Source organism: Carlito syrichta, unplaced genomic scaffold (assembly GCF_000164805.1).
Source record: "Carlito syrichta isolate Samal-C Ts95f unplaced genomic scaffold, Tarsius_syrichta-2.0.1 Scaffold303679, whole genome shotgun sequence".
Taxonomy (NCBI): domain Eukaryota; kingdom Metazoa; phylum Chordata; class Mammalia; order Primates; family Tarsiidae; genus Carlito; species Carlito syrichta.
The window spans coordinates 1-23,823 of record NW_007247775.1 but is presented as its reverse complement, the minus strand read 5'-3'; the positions used below and the strand labels follow the sequence as shown (position 1 = coordinate 23,823).

Sequence of the window (23,823 nt, the reverse complement as noted above, 5' to 3'; positions counted from 1 at the left end):
AACTCAAAAAAAAAAAAAAAGAAAAAGAAAAAGAAAAACAACCAATAAGCTTGCTCCAAGTGCTGGCCAATTCGCTCACCGTTAGGCCCCTACCTCCTGCCGATTGGTCCTTAATACTGACCAATCAGAGCAGCTACAGCTCACAGCTAGCGCTAGCCAATCAGCTTGAACTTAGGGCTATATAAGCACCAGGTTTTCGGCCCCAGATGGGCAACCCCTTTGGGTCCTCTCCCACGGTGGGGGCTTTTCTGTCCTCTCAATAAATCCTGCTTTCTCAACTTTCTGGCTGACTATGTCCCTCATTCCTCCTCATTCCTCCTGGGCACGAGACAGGAACCCTGACCTAAAGAGCTGCAGAAGATCATCGGAGCTGGAGAGCCATGCACCCCAGCTGATGGAGCCGGCTGAAACAGGAGAGCTGCCGGAAGCAGGCGAGCCTTTGAAGCTGAGATACTTCTGGAGGCTGCAATACTCTCAGAGCTTGGATTGCCGGCCATTAGAGCCAACACTTCTGGTGCTAGGCTTGCCAGTCCATTGAGCTGATCCTCTTTGGGGCTTGGCTGGCTGACCCATCAAGCTGACACTCTCGAAGCCCAGGCTGACCTGAAAAATCTATATCAACATCACACCTCACTGGCCACACCTCAGGATCATGCTTCACGGATCACACCTCATGGGTCACACCTCACAGTTCACAGCTCTGGGTCTACATCTCACAGCCACACCTCCTAGTCACAGTGCACCTCATGGTCACACCTCAGGGTCATCCTTCACAGATCACACCTCTTGGTCCACACTTCACAGTCACACCTCATGGATCATACCTCATGGATCACACCTCCTGGTTCACACTTTCTAGTCACACGCACCTCATGGTCACACCTCATAGTCACATCACACCTCACGGTCACACCTCATAATCATACCTCACTGGCCACACCTCAGAGATCACACCTCTCGGTCCACACTTCACAATCAAACCTCATGGATCACACCTCTTGGTCCACACTCCACAGTCACACCTCCTAGTCACGTCATACCTCACAGTCACACATCATGGTCACATCAGGGTCACAGATCATACTTCTTGGTCCACACTTCACAGTCACACCTCTTGGTACATACCTCACAGTCACACCTCCTAGTCATATCGCACCTCACGGTCACACCTAACAGCCACACCTCAGGGCCACACCTCACAGAACACCTCTTGGTCATACCTCACAGATCATACCTCTTGGTCCACACTTCACAGTTACACCTTACAGTCACACCTCATAATCACACCTCACTGACCATACCTCAGAGTTACACCTCATAGATCACACCTCTTTGTTCACACTTCACAGTCACACCTCATGGATCACACCTTTTGGACCATACCTCATAGTCACATCCCCTAGTCACATCGTACCTCACAGTCACACCTCATAGTCACACCTCAATGGCCACACCTCAGGGTTGTACCTCACAGATCACACCTCTTGGTCCTCACTTCAAAGTCACACCTCATGGTTCACACCTCTTGGTACATACCTCACAGTCATACCACTTAGTCACAACATACCTCACGGTCACACCTCATAGTCACATCACACCTCACTGGCCACACCTCAGTGTCATACCTCACAGATCACACCTCAGGGTCATACCTCATGGGTCACATCTCTAGGTCCATAACTCATGGGTCACACCTCACAGTTCACATGCCATAGTCCTCACGGTCCACAGCTGACAGACACCACCTCTCAAGTCCACTCCTCATAATCCACACCTCTCAGTCCGTAACTCATGGTTCGTATCTCACAGTCCACGTGTTACAGACATACCTCGCAGATAACACCTCACAGATCACACCTTGCAGAATGCTGCAGCAGCAGGAAAGGGCTCTTTTCACAGAGAGGAGAGTCCAGGGAAGCCTCCAGTCAACCTGGGTCTGGATGCCACCCGCCAAGACTCACTGTCAGCTGCTCCTCCAGACCCTCCTAGTGTGACCCAGGTCAGCCCCCCGCCTCGGTCTCCTCACTGCACTCCGCTGGGCCCGTGGCAGTACCTGTGGCTCTCCTGCAGCATCTGGGTGAGCTCCTGGATCCGGTCATAGTGCTCCAGATGCTGCTTCAATTCCACAATCTCGCCAGAGAGCCTCTTCACACTTGTCTGAAGTTCTGAAAGACAACGGCACATGGCACTATCTGGCAAACACCCGCACATCCCCAAAATGACAGTGAGTCTGGATCCACACGGGGCCCGTTACCACAAGAACCTCACTGGAAAAGACAGGCTTTACGAGACTAAAGACAGGGAGAACATGAAGGCCAAGGCCCCGCTCTGCACACCCAGTGGTTTTCAGCCCAGAGCCCCTCCATGGGCCTGAGGCTATGGGAGTCAGCCCTCCAGAGGGCCCTGAAGAGTCAAAACCCCGGGTGGAGGGCACAGGGTGGTGACTGGGGTGGGCCTGGCCCTGGCAGGAGACGCTGCACGGATCTGTCTGTTGCCTGAGCTTCTCTTCCACCAGGAAGCAAACTCTGCTCTGAAGGCAGGGCCTGCGGCCTTGGGGAGAAGCGCCCAGAAGCCCATGGTGAATGGCCTCCCACATGCCTCCCACAGAACAGAGAGAACCTCTGCTGTTCTGCCTCCGTCAGTGATGGAGCATGTGGCCGGACCCCCCGCCACGACTCCTGCCTCCTTATGGCTTCAACTCAAGGGGAGAAGAGACTGGCCTCCCAGATGCAAACCAGGAAACCGACCACTGCTGCCCAGATACACATCAGAGGTGGTGAGGAAGCCAGAGCGGGGTGGTGATGGGCAAAGGGACGACAGTGACACTTATGGCAGAGGCTTCTTGCCCACAAGTCCACCCGCATGCAGAGGCTTCCATGTCGAGACAGCACCCCTGAGGATCCGTGCCGGCATCAGGGCAGAAGTGAAGGGAGTCCGGGGCACCACAGTTTCAGCATCTTCCAGAAGCCCCCATTAGTCAAACCAAGTTAAACACACATCACACATCCTGGTGACAAGGATGCCTCGAGATCCCAAGCACAGGAGGCTGGGACAAGCGCCGACAGTCACAGGCCACGCAGGGTGCCCATATCTGTGAGGGGAAGCCCAGTCAGCAGTGGGCAGCTACAGATCCAAGAACGGGAGAGCCCCACGTATCCCCTGCTTCCCTGGGAAGCCCTAGTGGGCCCGCTAGGGACCACAGCCCCAATTCCCTCTCGTGAGGGTGAGACCAGGGTGTCCCATACAGCCTGAAGAGGCCAGAGCACCCTGTGAGTCCCGTCCCTTAAGAACAGGGCCCGCAGCACAGAGAAACAGCTGGTATAGGGTCGAGGTCGAGTAGGACAAGGCCATCAGAGAAGGGTGGGGGCAAGAACAGGACCTGGAAGGCTCCAAAAGGAGGTTGGCATGTGTCTTATCCAGGAGGTCTAAGAAGCTGTCCTGACCCTGCCTCCTTCTAGACGTTCAGGAGAAGAAATTTAACATAAACTGAACAGGAACGCACTGAGGTCAAATCCCACACAGTCCTGTGAGACAAAGACCAGAGCACAGCCAGGTCCCATGACAGCAAAGGCCACCGCCACGACTTCAAGACAAGTCGAAGATGGGGAAGGGACTCCAGAAACAGAGGGGCTACACTCCAGTCAGAAGTCAGCATAAAAGAGGTGACACTTCTGGAAAGAGCCAGCAACGAGAGGAAGGGCCCTCCTAGGAACGGAGGCTGAGTGGAGGGCCCGGGCCCCACTTCACACTGACAGGCCTGGAGGCTGCGACCGCAGGTAAGATAACGTCAGCCAAGCCGCAGCACCACAGGTCGGTTCACATACACAACAGCTCCGTTCCCCGAACTTCCAGATGAAGCCCCAGCACCTGCAGTGCTAGACACTGATATCAACGTGAGCGCTGCGCACGCTGAAGGCAGAGGGCAAGGGCAAGGACAAGAAGCACGATCCGATGGCCTCCTCAAGTCCAGCTCAGCGCGCAGATGGCCGCAGCCTGTTGCGGCAGCTCAGGGCCCAGGTGGAGCCACTCTGGCCAGGATGCTGTCCCACCGCAGGGCACCACCCACATCCCTCAGCCTGGGCCACAGGACACACCCATTCGCCTGGAGCCATGGGAGGAAGCCTGTGCAGATCCACCTAGATGGTGGCTCTGCTGGGTACTGACTTTTTCTCTTCCATGTCAGAAGAAAACAACGTTATTGGAGGACCAGCTATACATATAACAGTGTCTTAAAGAAACAGAAGATGGGTCGGGCATGGTGACAAAAGTCTGTAATCCCAGCACTTTGGGAGGCTGAGGCGAGAGGATTGCCTGAACCTGCAGGTTTGAGACCAGCCTGGGCAACATGGCAAGACCTCGTCTCTACAATAAATAAAAAATGAGCTAGGCATGGTAGCACGCGCCTGTAGTTCCAGCTCCTTGAAAGGCTGAGGCAGAAGGATCGCTGGAGTCCAGCTGGTCGAGGCTGCGGTGGCTGGGAGCATACCACTGTCCTCCAGTCTGGGCGACAGAGTGAGACTCTGACTCAAAAAGAAAAAAAGAAACAGAAGATAGAAAATCTTTTAAATAAAAAGAGAAGACTCTAAAGAACTCTTATCACTCAATGAAAACGAGTGGGCAGAAGCGCCAAGGAGACAGCTCACTAGTCGGGTCCTGGGTCTCATCTGTGGTTGTTTTTGTGCTACCAGGGCCACAGTTGGTGGGACAGATGCTGTAAGGCCCATGGTGCTCAAATATTTACCACGTGGCCCTTTAAGAAACAATCTCTGGGCCCCTGAGCGCTAAGAGTGGAGAGAGACACTCCCCTTGCCCTGTCCTCAGGGAAAAGCACTGGAGACTCTAGGAGACCCACCCTGCCCAGGGAAGGCTGCCATGGAAACAGACTCCTCCAACACTTCCTCACGGAGACTCAGGTGGCTGAACAAAAAATACCAAGTATGCTTTTGTAAAACGCAGTAAAACAACCAAAGAAAGTGGGCCATGAAGAAACCCTGGGCCTGGAAGGGTCAGCGACCAGAGAGTAGCCCAGAAAGCTCCCTCGGGACATAGGCTTGGCCAAGACCGCCCCGTATGACAGGCAGGCACGCAGGCTGGGGTCCATATCTTGACCCTGTGGCCCTGGGAAGATGCCGGGGAGTTGGACGTGCTTGAGAAAGTCAAAGACAGCGTGCGCAGAGACCCCGTGGTGACTCCGGCCCGTGGACAGAGGTTGCCTCTCCCTCCTAGCCCAGCGCTCCTTCCACACACACCTGGGTGGTTGGCGGCAGACACACGTGTACTCCACAGCCATGACCGAGGCAGCCTGCGTGACCACTGCAGTTGGGCTCAGAGACCAGCAGAAGCTGTACGTGCTGTTTCTGACCTCTGTGGGCAAGCAGTTTAAGCAGGAATCTACGTAGGCCCATTTGAGCAGTTGCTCAGAGTCAAGGTGCCAAGCACACCTACCAGTGATCTGCAGAGTCAGTGTCGCTGAAGCATCTGCACTTCTTATTTCTTTTCTCATGCTGAACAAGAGAGATTTCAGGCTACTGTTCTCCTCCAGAGCCTCGTCTAGCCGTTGTCTCACGTCATCCTAAGGACACAGAAATCACGCTTCAGGCCCTCAAGTCAAGCTCAGCCCAGTGTGCGCAGAATATCATGTGAAGCCTCTCGATGACGGCACAGGCTCGTCTCTTGACATATTCTAATCTGGAATCCCAGCGGGAAGACGCCCTCCTGCTTCACGGCCTGGTTCCAGCCACCTGGCCGACCCTGCCTGCACTAGCAATGTCCTTCAGGGAGGGGTGGAAGCCCAGGAGGGAGATGGAAATGGGTGTCCCAGCCCGAGACGCCCCATTCTCGAGTCCCCCTCTGAGGCACGTGCACCAGTGGGAGCCACAGGCCTGATGCTGGGAGGGGCAGCCGGTCGGGGCAGGTCAAGCTCTGCCTCCTCCAGGGAGTCCTCAGGGTCACTGTGGGTCCCAGACCTTCGTGCCACCCTGAGGCGCGGGCAGCTGCCCTGCAGGAGGCCCCTCCGTTCTGGCTCCTCAGCCGCTCCCTCACAGGCAGGAGTTGGGGCTGGGGTCCTTCCGCACTCCCGAGGTGTGAAGAATCCACAGTGTGCACAGCAAGATGTCAGAGAGGAGGCCAGGGCCCTGTCCGGCAGCACGTGGCACCCTCTGCCCAAGGCGTACCAAGCCCCTCCTATAAGCCTCTCCTGCGAGCCACCCAAGTCGCCTGCAGCCACAGACGGCATCCTTGCTAGCTGCAGGCTCACCCGCCGGCTCACCCGCCAACCACAGTCTCTAGGGCCAGCAAGCATGCCCAGGCCGAACTCCGGCCACCACCACCAGGGGCAAGCTCCAAGTCTGTGGGACACAGCCCTGCTTTTCGGGAAACCTTCACTTTGCTCTTTCTCCAGCCGGCAAGCACCCACCTGCCTGCGGATCCCTCAGCGGCACATGCCCACCAGGCCGTGTGGACCCGAGACTACTCCTCTCAGACGTGCCTTTTCAAGTTCTCCATTTCCCTCCTGGCAGCACCTGGGGCCGAGCACAGGCCCCCGTTGGCTGGGGTGGCCGACGGTCTTGCCTCCCAGAGAGGAGGCGAGCTCCCAGCTCCCAGCTGAAGCCTAGGGTGTGGTAGGTGCAGGCAGCAGCAGACCAACCAGGGCCAGACGGGGTGCAGCACATCTACCCCGGAGCGTGGCAGATGTGGTCAGGAGCAAGGCCTCCAGCCAACCTCAGGAAACAGGACCACAGCTTCCCAAGAAGCACAGCTAGGTTTACACTGTTGTGAAACGGATGTCTTCACTCCATGGAATAAACTCAGGCCCAGTGACGGATACTTCCACAAGGACAAGGGCCTCCATGGAAAGCAGCCCCCACCGACCCTATAGGGCCGTTTGTGCGCAAGCTCTGGCCCCACTCACTGACCATTCCTTCCTGGGATTGGGTCATCCAGTGGGGCTGAAGAGACCCCAGCAGGGCTTGGGCTGCCGGACTGTTCCTGATCACTTGCCTACACAGGGCACCCTGGGCTGCTCCTGGCCTGTGGTCTGAGGCTGCCCTCCAGACAGAGCTGGACGGACAGTCCCAGAGGTGAGGAGCTGGTGGCCTTGGTGGCCACTCTGTGCATGGGCCAGCAGGCAGCATGGCCCTACTTTGGGATTCCAGGGGTCTGACTGACTGGGTTTCAAGGCGTCCCCTACTCTGTACCAAACCCCAGCAGGTCGCTCTCGGTTTCCTCACTTGCAGGCCATGCCACAACTCGTGGTCAATGTCGTCTCACAGAGAAGACCTCTGCATGGTGACACAGCCCGGCTCACTCTCCTACGGAGGAGCCGTGGGTACATGGGGCTCACAGCTATGTCCCGCACTGGGCTTTCTGCACCACTCCACCATCTGTCCTTTTTACCCACACGTGAAACGGGGCGTAGGACCTCTCACAGCATAGAGACACAAGTGCAGGTCAGGCGTTCTCAGGTCCCCCCACCTTGCGTGGGGTCTGACGCACACAGTGCTCACACGCAGTGCTGCGATGGCCCACCCTCCCTCAGGTGCCTGCCTCACATGGCCTCCCCTGCGGGAGGGGCTGGGCAGCATGTGCATGTGAGGCCTCGGAGTCGGCAGCATCCCTCTGGGCACACCCTGGCTCTCTGAGCACAGCCCTTGTCCCAGGGGACGCTGGCCCTTTGGGAAGCCCACGTGGCATGGAGCCGAGGCCTGCCGCAAGGGCGCATAGGTGGATCTCGCCACAGCAGGTCTTTGGGTGAGATGGCAGCCACCTGAGAAGCACCAGGTAACCGGCGCTCGGGGCCAGCCTGCGGAATCCTCAGACCATAAATATGTGTGTTCTAAGTTGCTTGTTTTAGAGCAATAGGTCACCAGCACAGAGGGGCCACGTCGCCTGCCCACAGCCACTCACAGGTCGCAGTGGTTTAAGCACTGACCATCTAAAAGGAAGACAGGCTCCGTGGCTCCAAATTCAACAAGATCTGCCGCAGTAGGTTAGCCAGGCGGAAACTGGCCCAGGCCCTGCACCAGCCGCTCTTAAGCGCCACCTGGTGGCAGAGGCTCCCCCAGGCTCCGAAGGACGGTCTCCCACTTGACTGGGGCAGGCAGGACTCGGCAGGGACCCTGGATCAGCAAGCTAAGGGGACCCTGAGCCAGAGGCCGGGGGAAACCAAAGCCTCTGCCTCGGGCCTACCTCCCCACCTAGGGCCCTCAAGAAGAGGAGGCAGCTGCCTGGGGCGTCGACCTCTAGACTTGCCTTCCAGGGGGCTGGGAGTAGGACAGAGGCAGGCTGGCTCCAGCGTGGCAGAGGCCCAGGCAGGAAGGGCAGGCCGGGTGCTGGGACGACAGGGCCCCGGGGGAAGGTGGAGGCGAGGCACTGCTGCATTCCCCCAAGTCAAAACCACACTTCCACCTAGTCCTTGCAACCCTGGTACCAGGATGCACTCACCAGCTCCCTCTGCGTGTTGTCCAGCTCTGAGGCCACCACGTCCTCTCTTGGGGCAGGCTGCTGCTCCAGGAGGCGACGCTGCAGAACCTGGTTTTCCAGGGCCAGACGGCGCATCTCGTCACTCACAGCCGTGGACATGTCCTGCGCGGCCACACGTTCTTGAACAGATGAAAAAACATGTCTTGCCTGAGCTGGGTGGAGAGATCAGAGATTCTCACCACACTTACCCTTAAGGGATGACACAGGAAGAGAAGAGGGCCAGCACCCCTGAATCATCCAGACCGTGTGCCTCCAAAGTGCCAACAGCATGGAGGGGCAGGGGGTACCACCACACCGCACCGGGTTCCCGACGTTTGGTCACGGCGGGAGGAGAAGAGAAGAATGCTTTTCATCCTAGAGTGGTGGCCCTCAAGCGAGGCTGCAAACTGCACAGCGTCTGGAAGGTGTGGCTGGCGCTAGCAGCTCACATCACCTCCAGCAAGCACTGACCGCTGGGCCCAGGGCCCACCAAGCACACAGAGGAGGGGAATCTCCACACGGGGACAGCGGTGGGCTGCCTCCACACCGAGAGCGGGTCCAGAGGTCCCTTCATGACATGCACCCATGAGAGGCTGAAACTCATGGGGTCGGAACCTGGGGGGAGCAGGGCTAGCTGAGAGCTGAGGGGCCGGAGCACTGAGTGGCAGGAGACCCAGGGCTAGGACCATGTGCGTGACACAGTGCCCGGGTCATTCCTGGAGAAGCGAGTCCAAAAAGTCCAGCTCCCACAGGACCCTCAGCCCTGCCCCAGCTGCAGGACGAGAGGGCGGCCACCTGGGATGCAGTCACCTGGCCAGTGCCCTCTGGGCAGTGACCACTCTCCGGGATCCGGGTCACTCCCACCCACAGCTCAGCAGTGTAGGCCCTGCTCACGGCCAGTGTTCCCAGGGGACAGGGAGAAGGCAGCTTTCTGAGTCTCCAAACCCCATGAAAAAGAGCCATCAGACATCAGAACCAAACGCCTGTGCACAGCGTCCTCAGCAGAACCTGTGGCAGGTCCCTCCCTTTCCCCAGAGCACAGTGGTGGGCCCACTGCCCCGGCCTGCATGGTACTCCCAAGGGCTCCAGCCACGTGAGGAGACAGACTGCAGCAAGGTGCAGGGGTGAGACCGCATGCTTGTGAGAAGAATGTGGAACACCTGGTGCTAGGACAGCCTGCGGGTGGCACGTTCGGAGGACTCCAGCCCTACTGACAGATGCTGCCTAGAGGCCAAGGGCCAGTTTGCTCCGACTCACCTGGGAACACCTTGCTGCTGTGCAGGGACTGGCAGCTGGCCCGGTTCGTGTCCACCAGGTCCAGCAGGGCCTCCAGGAGCACTGCCTCCCGGGCTGCCTTCTTCCCAGGCGGAGCTGCCGGCAGCTGGGAGGGAAGCAAATCATGACAGCAGTGCGTCACAAACGACATGGTCTCCACCACTCGCACGGGCCCTGATCGCAGCCTGAGATGCCCTCACGCCACGGATAGGTGGCAGGCACCGTGAGACCACAGCCCCGACCTAGGCATCTTGGCAGCCTGTTCTGCAAAGCCCGGCCTGGTGCGCCCAGTACAGCTCTGGCTCCGGCCACGCTGGTGGGGGAGGCGGAGGCCATGTGACAGAAGCGCCATGTCTGCACACTCCCAGCTCTAGCAGGCTCTGGGTTTCTTCCCTCAAACCAGATGTGACGGAGGAAAGATACACACGGTCATGGACAGACCACATGAGGAAATGGACTCTGCCCCAACACCAGCCCGCCTGCCCGTCTCAGACCGTCTTCCCCAGCAATGGTCTGGGAGTCAAGCAGCAACCCCTGCATGTGGGCCCCAAGCACTGGGTCGGTGACTGCTGCCTCCTCCTCCTGGCGTCCTCTGGGCTCAGGACCGTCCAGAACATCATGCTCTCCCACAGCTCCCTCAGGCTGACCTGGGCCCCCCTCCTTCCCCCCCTGCTCCTCGCTCTCGGATGCTTGAGTGACCAGTCCCACCTGCCCTCCTCCCGCGGCTCCCACCGACGTCCACAGCAGGCATGCCTCGACCCTGCCACAGATTAAAAACAGTCTAGGTGAAAAGGACGTGTTCACCATGACATCAGCACAGACAGGACAGTCCTGGGTGGTAAGGACATGTCCGCCATGGCACTGTCCCAGACGGACACGTCCACTGCAGCAGCACCACAGACGAGGCAGTTCCAGTGATAGGAAGGATGTGTGCATCATGACACCACCACACATGAACAGTCCCAGATGCTAAGGATGTGTCTGCCACGCCACCACCACAGATGGGACCGTCCTGGCCTATAAGAAGAGTGTGTCCACCACAGCACTGCCACAGATGAGACAGTCCTGGGTGATAAGGACATGTCCACCATGGCATCGCCGCAGACGGGAGCGCCCCAGGTGAATAAGAAGTGCATGGGCCTGATGCCTGCCCCGGGTCCCCCCTCACCTCTTGGGCATCTGTTGGGCCCTGCAGCCTCTGCTCCTCCATCTCTGATGCCCCGGACCGAGAAAAGGTCCTCTCGCTCCTGCCTCCTGAGCTGTCCCATCTGCTTGGACTCTCCTCAGGGCTGGGGGGCCTGTGAGTCCCCTCCAGGCAGCTCAGACACCCGTGGTCTGAGGGCACCTGGAATCTTCTGCCAGGCATCCTTTGCTTCCCATGCTTTTCAGAAACAGGCAGTGGCTCGAACGCCTTCTGTGTCAACAAACTTGACTTCTGAGAAGATGCTGAGTCCTCAGCATCCGTGGAGTCTGCAGTGCAGAGATAGAGCCCTCATCTGACCACATTCTCTGTGCTCAGTGGCCAGCACTGTGACCAGGGGCGTGTGTACACACATGTGTGCAATATGCACATGGACACACACATACACACTAACAAACACACGTGTACATGCACACACACATCCACACACCTGCACAGAGACACAGACGTGCAGAGGAGGAGGGAGAGGGCAGGAAGGGCCCTGGAGCAAGCGCCCCATGTGAGCTGCGGGGAGTCTAGAGGGAGCAGACAGGGTTGTCACCGGGAAGCATGCTCACTCCACGCACACACAGTCACTAGAGCGCCACACAACACCCAGCACACACTCACTGCGGACAAGAGGCTAGACGAGGAACCGGTGGTCGTGGAAATGGCAGGCACTGCGCCCAGAGGTGTGGGATGTGGGGAAGAGCGGCAGCGCTGGGGAAGGCAGTGGCAGCAGGAGGCAGGAAACAGCCACGCCCACAACGCTCAAGACAACCACACCACGGCCCACAGCGGCTCCCAGCGACCTGGCCAGGCCAGCACTACTCGCCTGCCTCTGACCATAGGCCTGGACGAGCGTCCAGAGGCCCCAGGCTCTCTGGAGGGCGGGCAGGGTTCTTGCTGCTTGAGCCATGCAGACACACATGACACTCAGTTAACTCTACTTAATGTCCTCATCTGTGATGTTTACATGGAGCTACAGTCACCACCGGGGCCCACACATGTAGAAGAAAGTGTGTTGGTGAGAGAGAGTGCAGGGTGGGGTGAGGGAGAGTCACATGTGGCTAGTCAGCATGGGAGTGGGTTACTTACGGTGGGAGTGGGTTGGATATGGCAGAAGTAGGTTAGTTGTTGTGGGAGTGGGTCAGTTATGGCGGGAGTGAGCTTCTGATAAAAAGATGCAAGGCCCATTCCTCTGTCTCTCAAGTTTCCACCTGTGCCTCCCGACATGGGATGACCCTGCCTGACGCTGCGCCGTGCTCTTGGGCTTTCAGCCTCCAGAACCATGAGCCACCCAAACTGCGGTCCTTATAAATTACCCTGTCCAGAAGCAGAACGGACTGAGACACACGTGACTACCTGGGCGTAGGGCGGCGTGTGCATGAGGCCTGCAGGCATGGCAAGCCTTCTCCGCTCCGCGCCGCGGGGGGCCCTCTCCACAGCTCTGGTGCGTCCTCTCTGCACGGCAGCTCCGAGAGCTAATGGCCCTCTTGTCAGGGCCCTGCCTGGTAGAGTCCCCGTGCTGGTGCTGCACCGGCGGAGGGCTCAACAGCTGTCGGGATTCTATGTTGTTAAGAAACATTGGAGATGTTTTACTTCCCTGAAAACTGCATTCCGAGCTACTGATAGTGTGGGCCTCTGTTAAGAAAACATGGTGCATGGGTCGCCATGCACCAGCCGACACTCCGGGAGGCCCAGCCATGACTCTAAACTGCTCTCTAGATGGATGGCACGGGGCGGAGCTGATACTGCTCACCCAAAGGACAGCGGGTAAAGCTGTGGCAACATGACGATGAGAGGTCTATGAGTGGACACAGTGGCCACGAAGCGGGAGAGGCTCCAGAGAGACTCGGGCTGACCAGCTTTCCACCCCCATCCCCAGGCAATTAAGTGAGCAAGAACGTCTCCTCGACACTTGGAGCTGGTGGATGCACAGGCGTCCCGCAGTCCACAGGGGATGGTCCCAGGACCTCCGAGCCCCAGATCCAAGGACACCCAAGTCCCATCTAGAAAACGACGCTGTTTGCGTACAATGGACAGGCACCTCCCATGCACTCCATCGCACGTCGTAACACTGCATGGCCAGGTGTAGTGGCCGTGCCTGGACAACCAACCACTTGGGAGGCCAAGGCAGGAGGGTCCGAATTACTGGCAGCTGAAAGGACACAAAGATGTCACGAAGAGCTATCCTTACGGGAAAATCTTGTAAACAGTGCAACTGTGTGTGCTGAAGCCAGGAACAACCACCATTCCAGACCAGCTGGGCCGGCCAGCCTGCCTAGGGGTAAGCAGGACACCCTGGGAATTACAGAGGCCGGCATCCCTGAGAGGACACCTCAGGAACTGCAGAGGCCAGTCTCCCCAGATGAACAGTGCACTTGGGATACAACAGGCCGGCCTCCCCAGGGTGAACAGCGTACCTTGGGAACCAGAGAGGCCGGTCTCGTGCTCCTTCTGACTGGCGCTGGAGCTCCCGGGCGGATTGCTGAGGTCCCACTCGCACTCAGCAATGAGGTTCAGGACGGCCTCGTCGTCTGCATCCATGACCAGACACTTCCTGGCCGAGGCATCAGCACCCCTGGCTCTGGGGCGGCGTGGTCTGCAATGGAGCACAAACCCACCTGCGTCAGGAACCTGCCATGAGTCGCCATCTTCTCAGGTCTCGAGAATGCCCCCAAGGAGGAAGAGACTGGCACAGCTATGGCACAGCAGGGCCCTCGCCTGTCCGGGAGCGACACTAGGCAGGGCCCACAGGACAGCGGCCAGCAATGGCTTGGTCATGTGATGGCATCGCCCCTTCCCCCCCAGCCCTGGGCAGAGCCCCACGAGGATGGTCCAGAATAAAAGCTCTGGAAAGTGTGTCTGTTCTACTTTCTTCGAGTGGACTGGAATTCAACAAGCTCTTCTCCTGGTACCTCCCAAGGAGAGGTATGTGACTGAGAAAGTTCAGTGCTCCAAATGTCTACCTTTGCATCAAGGCACATATTTCCATGGCTGGCATGGGAGGTGTGCTCGAAAACAACACACCTTGCCATGATGATCCTTGCCCTACATGGAGGCAAACACACCCAAAGGGGACATTATTTCCAACAAAGGCAGTTGAGAAACCACTCTTCCCAATAAACTCTATGGCGTATACCTTGGGCACTACTTGGCAACACGATTGGCATGGGTGGCTTCTGGCCTACCTCAAGAGGCCAGTGCCCTGTGTCCACAGCTGGTGCACTCCAGAGCCCTGCACAGAAAAGTGACTTGAGCTCTGGGGCACACCAGAAGCCTAACGTCAAGTACCATTCAGCATGTCTGCTGTAGTGTCTGCTGTCGCCTCTGCATGTCAAGGAGATCGGCCCATGTCATCTGTTAGGACCTTGAACGCTAATCTCTGATCATTCAGTCTTCAGATGATCAAAGACAGGCGACTTTGACTATCTCAGTGCAAATACACATAAGTAAAGTTTTAGCAAGACTAAGTAACGATTCTAAGTGCTCAAAAGACAACCCTGTGGGTATCTTAATCTTTACAACTCAAGTGTGTATTATAATTTTGATATTAAGCATACACTATTCTAATTGTAAGGACATTAAAAATCATGTATGGTATAAAGAGAAATTTTACATAAAGTAGCACAGAGTGTCTGCATGGGCACCGAAGAAAGTGTGGAAAAATGCACATGCAAGTATCACTGTTGGTTATGGTTACATGGAGAGTGAACAGGGGGAGGGAAGACACTTTTACTCTTTCTTTTTATCAATTTCTATGATGCTTGCAACTTTTAAAACAATGAAGTATTATTGTAAAGTTTTAAAATAAGTGGACATAAAAAAATAGCATGTTACTAAGATGTCTGTTGTCTAGAAGACAGCAATCCCACCATGAAACATAAAAATTCTTACTTTATTTCCCATATGTTTTACAACAAAAGGGAAAAAACTTGAACATCATTATAAACCAGAATAAAAATTTATTCAGAGTGATGTCAGGAAAAATGGTGGAGAAAACAACTCCAAATTACAGCCTTTCATAAAAGCAACTAAACAACAGGACAAAGGGCCAGAATCAACTTTTTTGGCGCTCTGGGAATGAACCAGAGCAACCAAGGCAGTGGGTACCCAGAATAGCAGCTTTTCAGGAGGATGGAGACTCTGAGATGTCCTAACTTGCCTGGCCCCATTCCCCATTCCGCAGCTCAGCGGCAGTTGTAAAGTAACAGCCTGTATTCGAGGTCCAGGCTGAGTGGCCTTAATTCAAAAATCCTAAATCCCAAATGCTCCAAAACTCAAAACCTTCTGAGCACCAATAAGATGCTCAAGGGAAATGCTCATTGGAGCACTGTGGATATCAGATTTTTGGCTTAGGGAAGTATGATGCAAACATTCCAAAGTCCAAAAACCCTGGAATCTGAAACACCTCTGGTCAGGTAAGGGACACTCAGCCTGAGCTGTGTCTCCAGGAATTCAGGGAGCAGAGCGGGCCTCGTTCACAAAAACCGCTAATTAATTTCTTGGTCTGTCCCTAGAGGACCCACTCAAAGGCCTGGCCTGGAATCATTTCACCTAATCCACAACTGGCCCGGATCAGAGGCTCCTTGGGCATCTACAGGCGCTTGTCCTGGCTGTTGCCACCTGAAGCAATGGATGGCAGCTGAAGTGAACGGCAGCCCTAGGGCCTGGGAGGAAGGGTTCCGAGAGGCCCCTATGTCCCCAGGAGCCACGAAGGCTGTGCACACGACCAGGAAGGACCTGAAAAGGCCCTTCTCCTTCCTGCTCCTGCCGACTTGGGCTCTGGGCGGAGGAAGTGAGCTGCCCGGCTGAATGGTGGAAGCATGTCCCAACACACAGAGGCCCCAGCAGAGAGTAGCCGAGGGTTTTGTTCCACACATGTAAGGACATCTCTGTCCAGTCGCTAGCTGATCACTAAGCTAACAGAGATGTCAGGGGCCACACACAATGAAGAACGAACTTTACAGAACTGGTTCTGGAAAGTCACCCAACAAACAATGACGAAAACATAAGCAAGAATGTCAATCAACCCAGCGGAGCAGAATCTGGCCTTCAGAGTTGCCACCTTATGATATTTAAAATGTCCAGTTATCAACAAAAAATTAAGGAATGTAAAGAAGCAAGAAGGTGTGAGTCACATACAGAAAAAAGAATAAGTCAACAGAAACTGTGTCTCACCTGGGCAACTTGGCAAGACCTCATCTCTACAATTCAAAAATCAGCCGGGAGTGAAATGAAAAATTCACTAGAAAGGCTCAGTGAAACAGAGGTTGGTGAGAACACGGAAAAGGGGAACACTTACACATCACACTGTTGATGGGAATGGAAGTTAGTACCTCAATGGAAAACCTCTTTGGAGATTTCTCCAAGAATTTAAAATAGAACTACCATTCACTCCAGCAATCACACTACTGGGTAATATCTATCCAAAGGAGAACAAATCATACAAAAAAGACACCTGCACTCATATATTCATTGCAGCACATTCACAATAGTGAAGTCATGGAATCAATCTAAGTGTCCATCAATGGATGGTTGGATAAAGAAAAGATGGTATACATATAGAGTGGAATACTATTCAGCCATAAAGAATTGTGTCTCTGCAACCACATAGGTGGATCTTAAAGCCATTATCTTAAGTGAAATAACCCAGAAACAGGAAATAAAAAACTGCATGTTCTCCCTTATGAGTGGGAACTGAATAATGTGTACGGAGGGCCACAGAAAGCGGATTAATAGACACTAGAGACTCAGAAAGGTAAGAGGGTAAAAGGGGGCTGAGGGACAAGGAATTACCTACTGGATGCAATATATACTATTTAGGTGATAGTTACACTAAAAGCCCTGATTTTACCACTATACAATATATTCATGTACCAAAACTGCACTTGTAACCCCTAAATCTATTTTTAAAATTTTAAAAAATAGGAAATGCTCAATAAAACATCGGTGCAGGTAGGAGAGTCAGCAAGTTGGAAGATAGGTTGACTGAATTTTCCAGCTGGAGGAACAGAAAGAAAACAGAATGAAGGAAAATGAATAGAGTTTCCAAGATTTTAGGACACTAACATGGGGACCAACATATGCATAATGGGGGTCTCTCAGGAGAGGAGAAAAAAGGAACAGAAGATATATCCCAAACTTGACGAGAGACATTAGTCTACTGTGATAATATGAAGTATATATTTGGTCTTCCTTCTCAATTACAGCTCCTCAAACCCTTGGAACCTCCAGAATGATATGAGTGCCTTTTGAATGTTGGTAAGATGACTGGTGGATGAAGGCCTCTAGATAGCTTCAAGGTTGGAGCTAGCTTCAGAAAGAACAAGGCATGACTGGAGGGTTGGTACTTTCAGCCCCATTCCCTTCTGCAACCTACAGGGAAAGAAAAGGGGCTGAAGATTGAGATGATAACCAATAGCCAAAGATGTAGTTCAGTCATTCCTATGTAATGACACATCCATAAAAACTCAAATGGTTAGGTTTAGAGGGCTACCAGATAGCTGAACTCATAGGGGTTCCTGGAGGTGGTGCACCTGAAAATGGCAGAGATGTTCCAAGTCCCTTCCCATACACTTTTCCCTGTGCATCTCTTCCACCTGGCTGTTCATCTATGTCTTTTGTAATATCCTTTATAAAGAATGGATCACAAAGTAAATTGTTTGCCTGAGTTTTGTGTGCCACTCTAGGAAATTGATCAAAACTAAGCAGAGGGTCATGGGAACTCCAATTTAGAGTCAGCTGAAGTTGGGGCAGTCTTGTGGGAATGTGCCTTCAACCTCTGGGATCTGACACTGTCTCTAGGTATATAGTATCTGAATTGAATTAACCTAGAGGATATTACAGCTGGTGCCCACTGCAGAACTGCTTGGTGTGTGGGGAAAATTCTCCACACATCTGGTCACAGAAGTGTTCTGTGTTGTCCTAAAGATCTATACATCCAAGAAGCTCAATTCCAAATGGGATAAATCAAAGAGATCCATACTGATATATAACTAGACTGTCAAAAGACAAAGAGAAAATTTTGAAAGCAGCAGTAGAGAAGCAACCCATTACATTAAATAGATCCTCAATGAGATTAACAGCTGATTTTCCATCTAAAACCATGGTTGCCAGAAGATAATGGATGACATATTCAAAGTGCTGGAAGGGAAAAAACCTGCCAACCAAGAATTCTATACTCAGCAAAACAATTTTTCAAAAATGAAGGAGAAATAAAGACATCTTCAGATAAATTATAAAAAGAGTTTGTCACTTACAGACTTGCCCTACAATAAGTATGAAAGTGACTTATTTAGGCTGAAATAAAAACATACTAGGCAGTAACTCAAATCCACATGAGAAATAAAAACTCCACAAAAGGTAAGTACAGAGATAAATATAAAAGACAGTATAAATTAACTCCTTTCCTAGCATATATAAAAGATAACTATAAAACAATAGTTATAAAAATAGGTTGACAGGCACACCATATATTACACATCAGTTGTCATCTGTGATAACAACATGAAGTTGGGAGAAACAGAGCTATACAGAAGCAAAGTTTTATTTACTTTTATCAAGTATATTAAATAGTAAATTGGTATTAATCTGAAACAGAGTATTATAAATGAATATTTAATTGTAATCCTCAGTGCAAGCATTAAGAAAATGACTCAAAAAATATGTGATACCATAATAAATACATATTTGATTTTTGTTCCTGACAAAGAGTTGCCAAAACCCTTGGAATCTCCTGAGTGACAGGGGTGATAGGAGCATATTCATAATGAGCTCCTTTCAATTATACCTGAGTTTGTGCTAATGAAGCGATTCTCAGTGGGTCCCAGATAGCTTCCAGGTGGGACTGGTTGCCTGGGAAACCAACCATGTGATTAGAGCACTGAGACTTTTAGCCTTACCTCTGGGCCTCTGGGAGGAGAGTGTCTAGAGATTGTGCTCAGTTATCAATGACCAGGATCTAATCACTTATGCCCATGTAATCAATGCCCTTGTTAAAAACTCTAAATGACAAAGTTTGGAGAGCTCTGGAGTTCAGAACACATCTACAAGATGGGAGGGAGGCACACTCAAAGTTTATAGGGACAGAAGCTCCTGTGCTTGGGATCCCTCCAGGATTCACCCTATACAAGGGGTACTCCCCAAAAAACCTGGAATTTATTTATAAAAATTTGTGTACTTATTCTTACACTTTTAAACTTCAGTCACCTTCAAAATACTCTCCACTTGGGGCAATACACCTATTAAAATGACACACTTTCCATTGCTTAAAACAGTTTTGAATCTGTCGATTTTGATGCCTTTTAGTGCTTCTGAAATTTTTTTGTTTCACCACTTCCACATTGGCAAAACATCTCCTTTGAGGACTTTTTTTCATTTGGGGAAACAAACAAAAGTCCCTTGGGGCAAGATTGGGTGAACAGGGAGGGTGGGGCGTGAGGGTCATGCCATTTGGGGCCAAAAGTTGCTGAACACTCAGTGTGGTATGGGCAGGTGCGCTTGTAAATCACCCATCATGAGATGGGCAAATGTGCTGAAAGAATCTCCAAAAAAGAATTCACCAAAGCCAAACACGGTCTCTCACAACAACACTAACTGATACACTGATGCTGATGGGTCCTTAGAACATCTACCTAGCAGGGGAGGCCTGCACTACAAGGGGCCCACCCTCCAAAAGGTAATTCCAGTGTTTTTTGGTGCCCCCTTGTATAGTTCATCTGGCTGTTCATTTGCATCCCTTATAATGAACTGGTGATAATAAGAAAAGTATATTCCTGAGTTCTGTGAGGCTTTCTAGCAAGTTATTGAACTTGAAGTGGGAGGGGGAGAGGGTTGTGGGAACCCCTGACTTTTAAGCCAAGTAAGACAGAAGTGCAGGTAACCTGGACACCAATACCTGCAAGTGGCACCTGAAGTAGAAGAGTCCTGTTGGACTTGTTGAGCCCTCAAACCTGAAGGAGTAGGATGCTAGCTCCAGGCAGTTAGTGTCAGAAATGAACTAATTTTTATGACACCATGTTGGTGTCTGGAGAGTTGGAGAATGGGTTGGTATTGGAAAACACATATATATTGGGTGTCAGGAAGAAAAAGACTCCAACACATTTGGTGTCAGAAGTGTTGTGAGCATAAAACATTTCATAAATATGGTAAAGGGGATGACAAGAGAATTAAAATGGTACACTAGAAAATATATATTCAACACAAAAGAAGACAGTGATAGAGGAATTAAGCAAAAATGGCATAAGATATACAGAAAACTTTAGCAAAATGGCTGAAGTACTTCCTTACCAGTAATTATATTAAGTGTAAATGGATTAAACACTCCAATTAAAAGGCAGAGATTGGCAGAATTAATAAAAAAGCATGATCCAACTATATACTATCTATAAGAGATTCACTTTAAAGTCAAAGAAGCAAAAAGGTTTAACAGAAAAGAATAGAGAGATCCTGCGCCACTGATCTCAGCACAGTATGAGACACTATCAGACAGTGATGACTGAACTGCAAGAGAGAAGGGGAACTGGATGCATGGGTGGGGTTTCTAGTTTTGGGTGGTTTTATTTTTAATTGCAGGTCAAAAACCTGCCCTCCTGTGACTTATGTCCTGAGACTTTTCAGGAGAGCCAGGGCCATGGATGATGAAGAAATGATGGAAATTAATTTGGAAAGTCAAATGGGAGAAAACAAAAACTGCATTTGATACAAGCGATTCAGTGGATTGTAATAGAGGAATGTAGAAATGTAGAGTTTTTAAAAAGTGGACAATTCCCATTCCTACATGTCTGTAAAGAAAACCATAATGTCTTTAAATCACTCTTCTATAAATAGGCCGGGAGCATGCCACCGCTCTGCAGCCTGGGTGACAGAATGAGACTCCAACTCAAAAAAAAAATAGACTACCTTTTTTGCGGTGTATCCCCTTGCTGTAGTATCTGGTATACGGACGTTCAAATCAGCGCATCAACTTGGGGGATAATTTTTTTTTTGATTTTTTTTTTTTAGTTGGAGTCTCATTTTGTCACTCAGACTGGAGTGCAGTAGCTGCTCCCGGCCACCGCAGCCTCGACCCGCTGGGCTCCGGCAATCCTTCCACCTCAGCCTTCTAAGTAGCTGGAACTACAGGCGCGCGCTACCACGCCCGGCTCATTTTGATTTATTGTAGAGTTGAGGTCTTGCCAAGTTGCCCAGGCAGGTCTCGAACCCACGGGCTCAGGCAATCCACTCACCTCAGCCTCCCAAAGTGCTGGGATTACAGGCTGAGCCACCGAGCCTGGCTGGGGGATAATTTTTAAAAACTTTTTGTCTATCTTTTTAACCCTAGCCTTCTAAACAACCTCATACAGCCCAGTTACATAATATTGGCTGTCACAGGCATTGTGCTTGTATCTGATTTTGTTTCCTCCAAGTTCATCTTCCCAGTGATGTTTAAAATCTTGTGAAAATGTTTAGATTTTTAACACAGACCCTGTCATAAACTCTGTACACCAGGGTCAAAAGATAGGAGTAACAGAATTCTGCCATATTGTAAATTTCCAGTGCAGGATTTTATTTGTTTTCATTAGTGGCACTAAAAAATATTCTGCATGGGTATGTTATAGTTCAGTTTATAAAGTTTTAAAGGCTTATTTGAGGCATACCTCACTGTTATGCACTCTGGTGATTTAACAATGCCCCCCTAAGTATTCCTTTTCTCCTGCATTTGATGCAGCCCAACAAAGCTTTTGTTTTGAAATAAATTTGACTACCCTGTCCATAGCTACAGCAGATTATTTGTGATTTAAGGCTCTTGGTGTCTCAGGTTTCAAAGGAAAACATAAAATTTCCCTTAGTTTGCTATATATGATTGGTTAAGAGTTGATAATGATCTATGTAGTATCTCAGTCTTTTAGACTTGCTTCATGCTACATCCTGAACAACACATGGCAAACACAGTCCTTTCCCCGTCTCTACAGGACTGTGCTTACTCTCAACTTTGCTTCCTTGGATGTTTTCACTTTACACATTCTCAGGGCACAAATAATTTTTTTTTTTTTGAGTTGGAGTCTCACTCTGTTGTCCAGACTGGAGTGCAGCGGCACACTCCTGGCCACTGCAGCCTCAACCTACTGGTCTCTGGCAATCCTTCCACCTCAGCCTTCCAAGTAGCCGGAACTACAGGTGCACGCTACCATGCCTGGCTAATTTTTGATTTATTGTAGTGACGAGGTCTTGCCAAGTTGCCCGGGCGGGTCTCGAACACACGGACTCAGGCAATACACTCGTCTTGGCCTCCCAAAGTGCTGGGACTACAGGCTGAGCCACCGAGCCCAGCCACAAATAATTTAAGATTGAATTCTAAACTAATTACGGTACTAGAGGGTTAGTTTTATTTTTTGAGGGTTAGTTTTATCCTTCATTAAGAACTGCTCACAACTTAATCATAGCATTTAAGCATCTTTCCATAGGATACAGATAGTAATGGTTTTTGGACAATGCCACTGATAACTGGAAATCAGAGAAACAGAGGTCACTTAGGATGATAAAAAATAAGCACTTTACAAAGACTTTCAAGTATATCAAAACTTTTAAACAAAGGTACTCAAGGCTTTTAAGAAAGCAGCTCTGTGATTAACCACTGATTGAGACCCTCATATCACCTGTAGTACTGGTATCTAATCCCTACTTTATGGATGAAGACACAGGATTAGTATTTTGTCCATATAGTTCACTAAGTGACAACGACAGACCATTTTTGCCTGAAATCAAAGCCTACACTCCTGTCACTGTGCCACTCTATACTTGAGGTCCTCAAAATAAACTTTAGATCAGGTTTATTGGTCAGAATTCCTACTACTTGGAAAGTTGGTATCTTTATAATAAATACATGTAAGGACATAAAAATAAATAAATAAATAAACAAATAAATAAATAATGGAAAAAGATATCCATACAAACAATACTCAAAGAGAATATCAAGCAGGGTAAATACTAAAGAATCTACATTGAGGCATATCATATTCTAATTACAGAAAACCAAAGATAAAGAAAAAGATCTTGAAAGAAGTCAGAGCGGGGGAACCCAACTTATCTCTAGAGGAGCAAGGATAAAAATTATATCAAACTTCTCTTCAGAAACCATGTAAGTAAGAAGAATGGGAAGTGTTGAAAGAAGAAAAAAACACCACCAACCTAGAATTCTGTGTTCAATAAAATCATTCTACAAAAGTGAAGGAGAAATAAAGGCTTTCTCAGACAGACAAAAACTGTGAAAATTTGTTGCTAGTAGATCTGCCTTGCAAGACCTGTTAAAAGAAGTTCCTCAGAAAAAAGAGACTGATGTAGATCAGGAACTCAGATCTAATTTTAAAAAGGGAAAAGCATTGAAGGAATAAGTGAAGATAAAAGGAAAGCTTTTCTTATTTTTGCTCTTAAGTGATTTTACAGATCACAATTTGTTCAAAATGATAATAGCAACACTGACTTAACTACCTGTGCTTACATATTATATACACGATTACAGCTTATGTAGAAGTGAAGTGAATAACAGCAGCAACACAAGAAAAGAGTTGGAATTAGAACACTTTGCTATTGTCAGGTACTTGCAGTATCAATGAAGCAACATAGCGTTACTAAGAGTGAGTGTAGATTGATGGCAAATTGCAAACTCTAGGGCAACCACTAAAAAAATGTTCACATATACGGCGGACCCTTAGACAACATGGGTATGGATTGTGCAAGTCTTCTTACACACGAATTTTCAGAAGTAAATGAACTAGAAAAACGTGTGAAGATTTGCAATAATTTGAAAAAACTTGCAGATGAACCACATAGCCTAGAAATGGTAAACAAATTAATAGATTGGTGGCAAGATGGCGACGGCATAGGTGAACTGGTGAGATTCTCTGAACGGACCAAGACTGCAT

General features: G+C 50.8%; 1 protein-coding gene across 1 annotated transcript in view; it reads right to left on the bottom strand.

Moving 5' to 3' along the window:
* The window catches only part of CEP72 (centrosomal protein 72), a gene marked incomplete at its 5' end in the record, with an annotated part of 15,179 nt that extends 1,659 nt beyond the window's left edge, over positions 1–13,520 (bottom strand). Inside the window, 9 exons of the mRNA XM_021712883.1 lie at positions 2,054–2,165; positions 5,446–5,572; positions 8,443–8,633; positions 9,718–9,831; positions 10,876–11,205; positions 11,367–11,451; positions 11,546–11,595; positions 12,281–12,484; positions 13,342–13,520. Coding sequence (XP_021568558.1) covers positions 2,054–2,165; positions 5,446–5,572; positions 8,443–8,633; positions 9,718–9,831; positions 10,876–11,205; positions 11,367–11,451; positions 11,546–11,595; positions 12,281–12,484; positions 13,342–13,520 — 1,392 coding nt within the window. The remainder of the gene's footprint in view (positions 1–2,053; positions 2,166–5,445; positions 5,573–8,442; positions 8,634–9,717; positions 9,832–10,875; positions 11,206–11,366; positions 11,452–11,545; positions 11,596–12,280; positions 12,485–13,341) is intronic.
* Between the last annotated feature and the right edge of the window lie 10,303 nt (positions 13,521–23,823).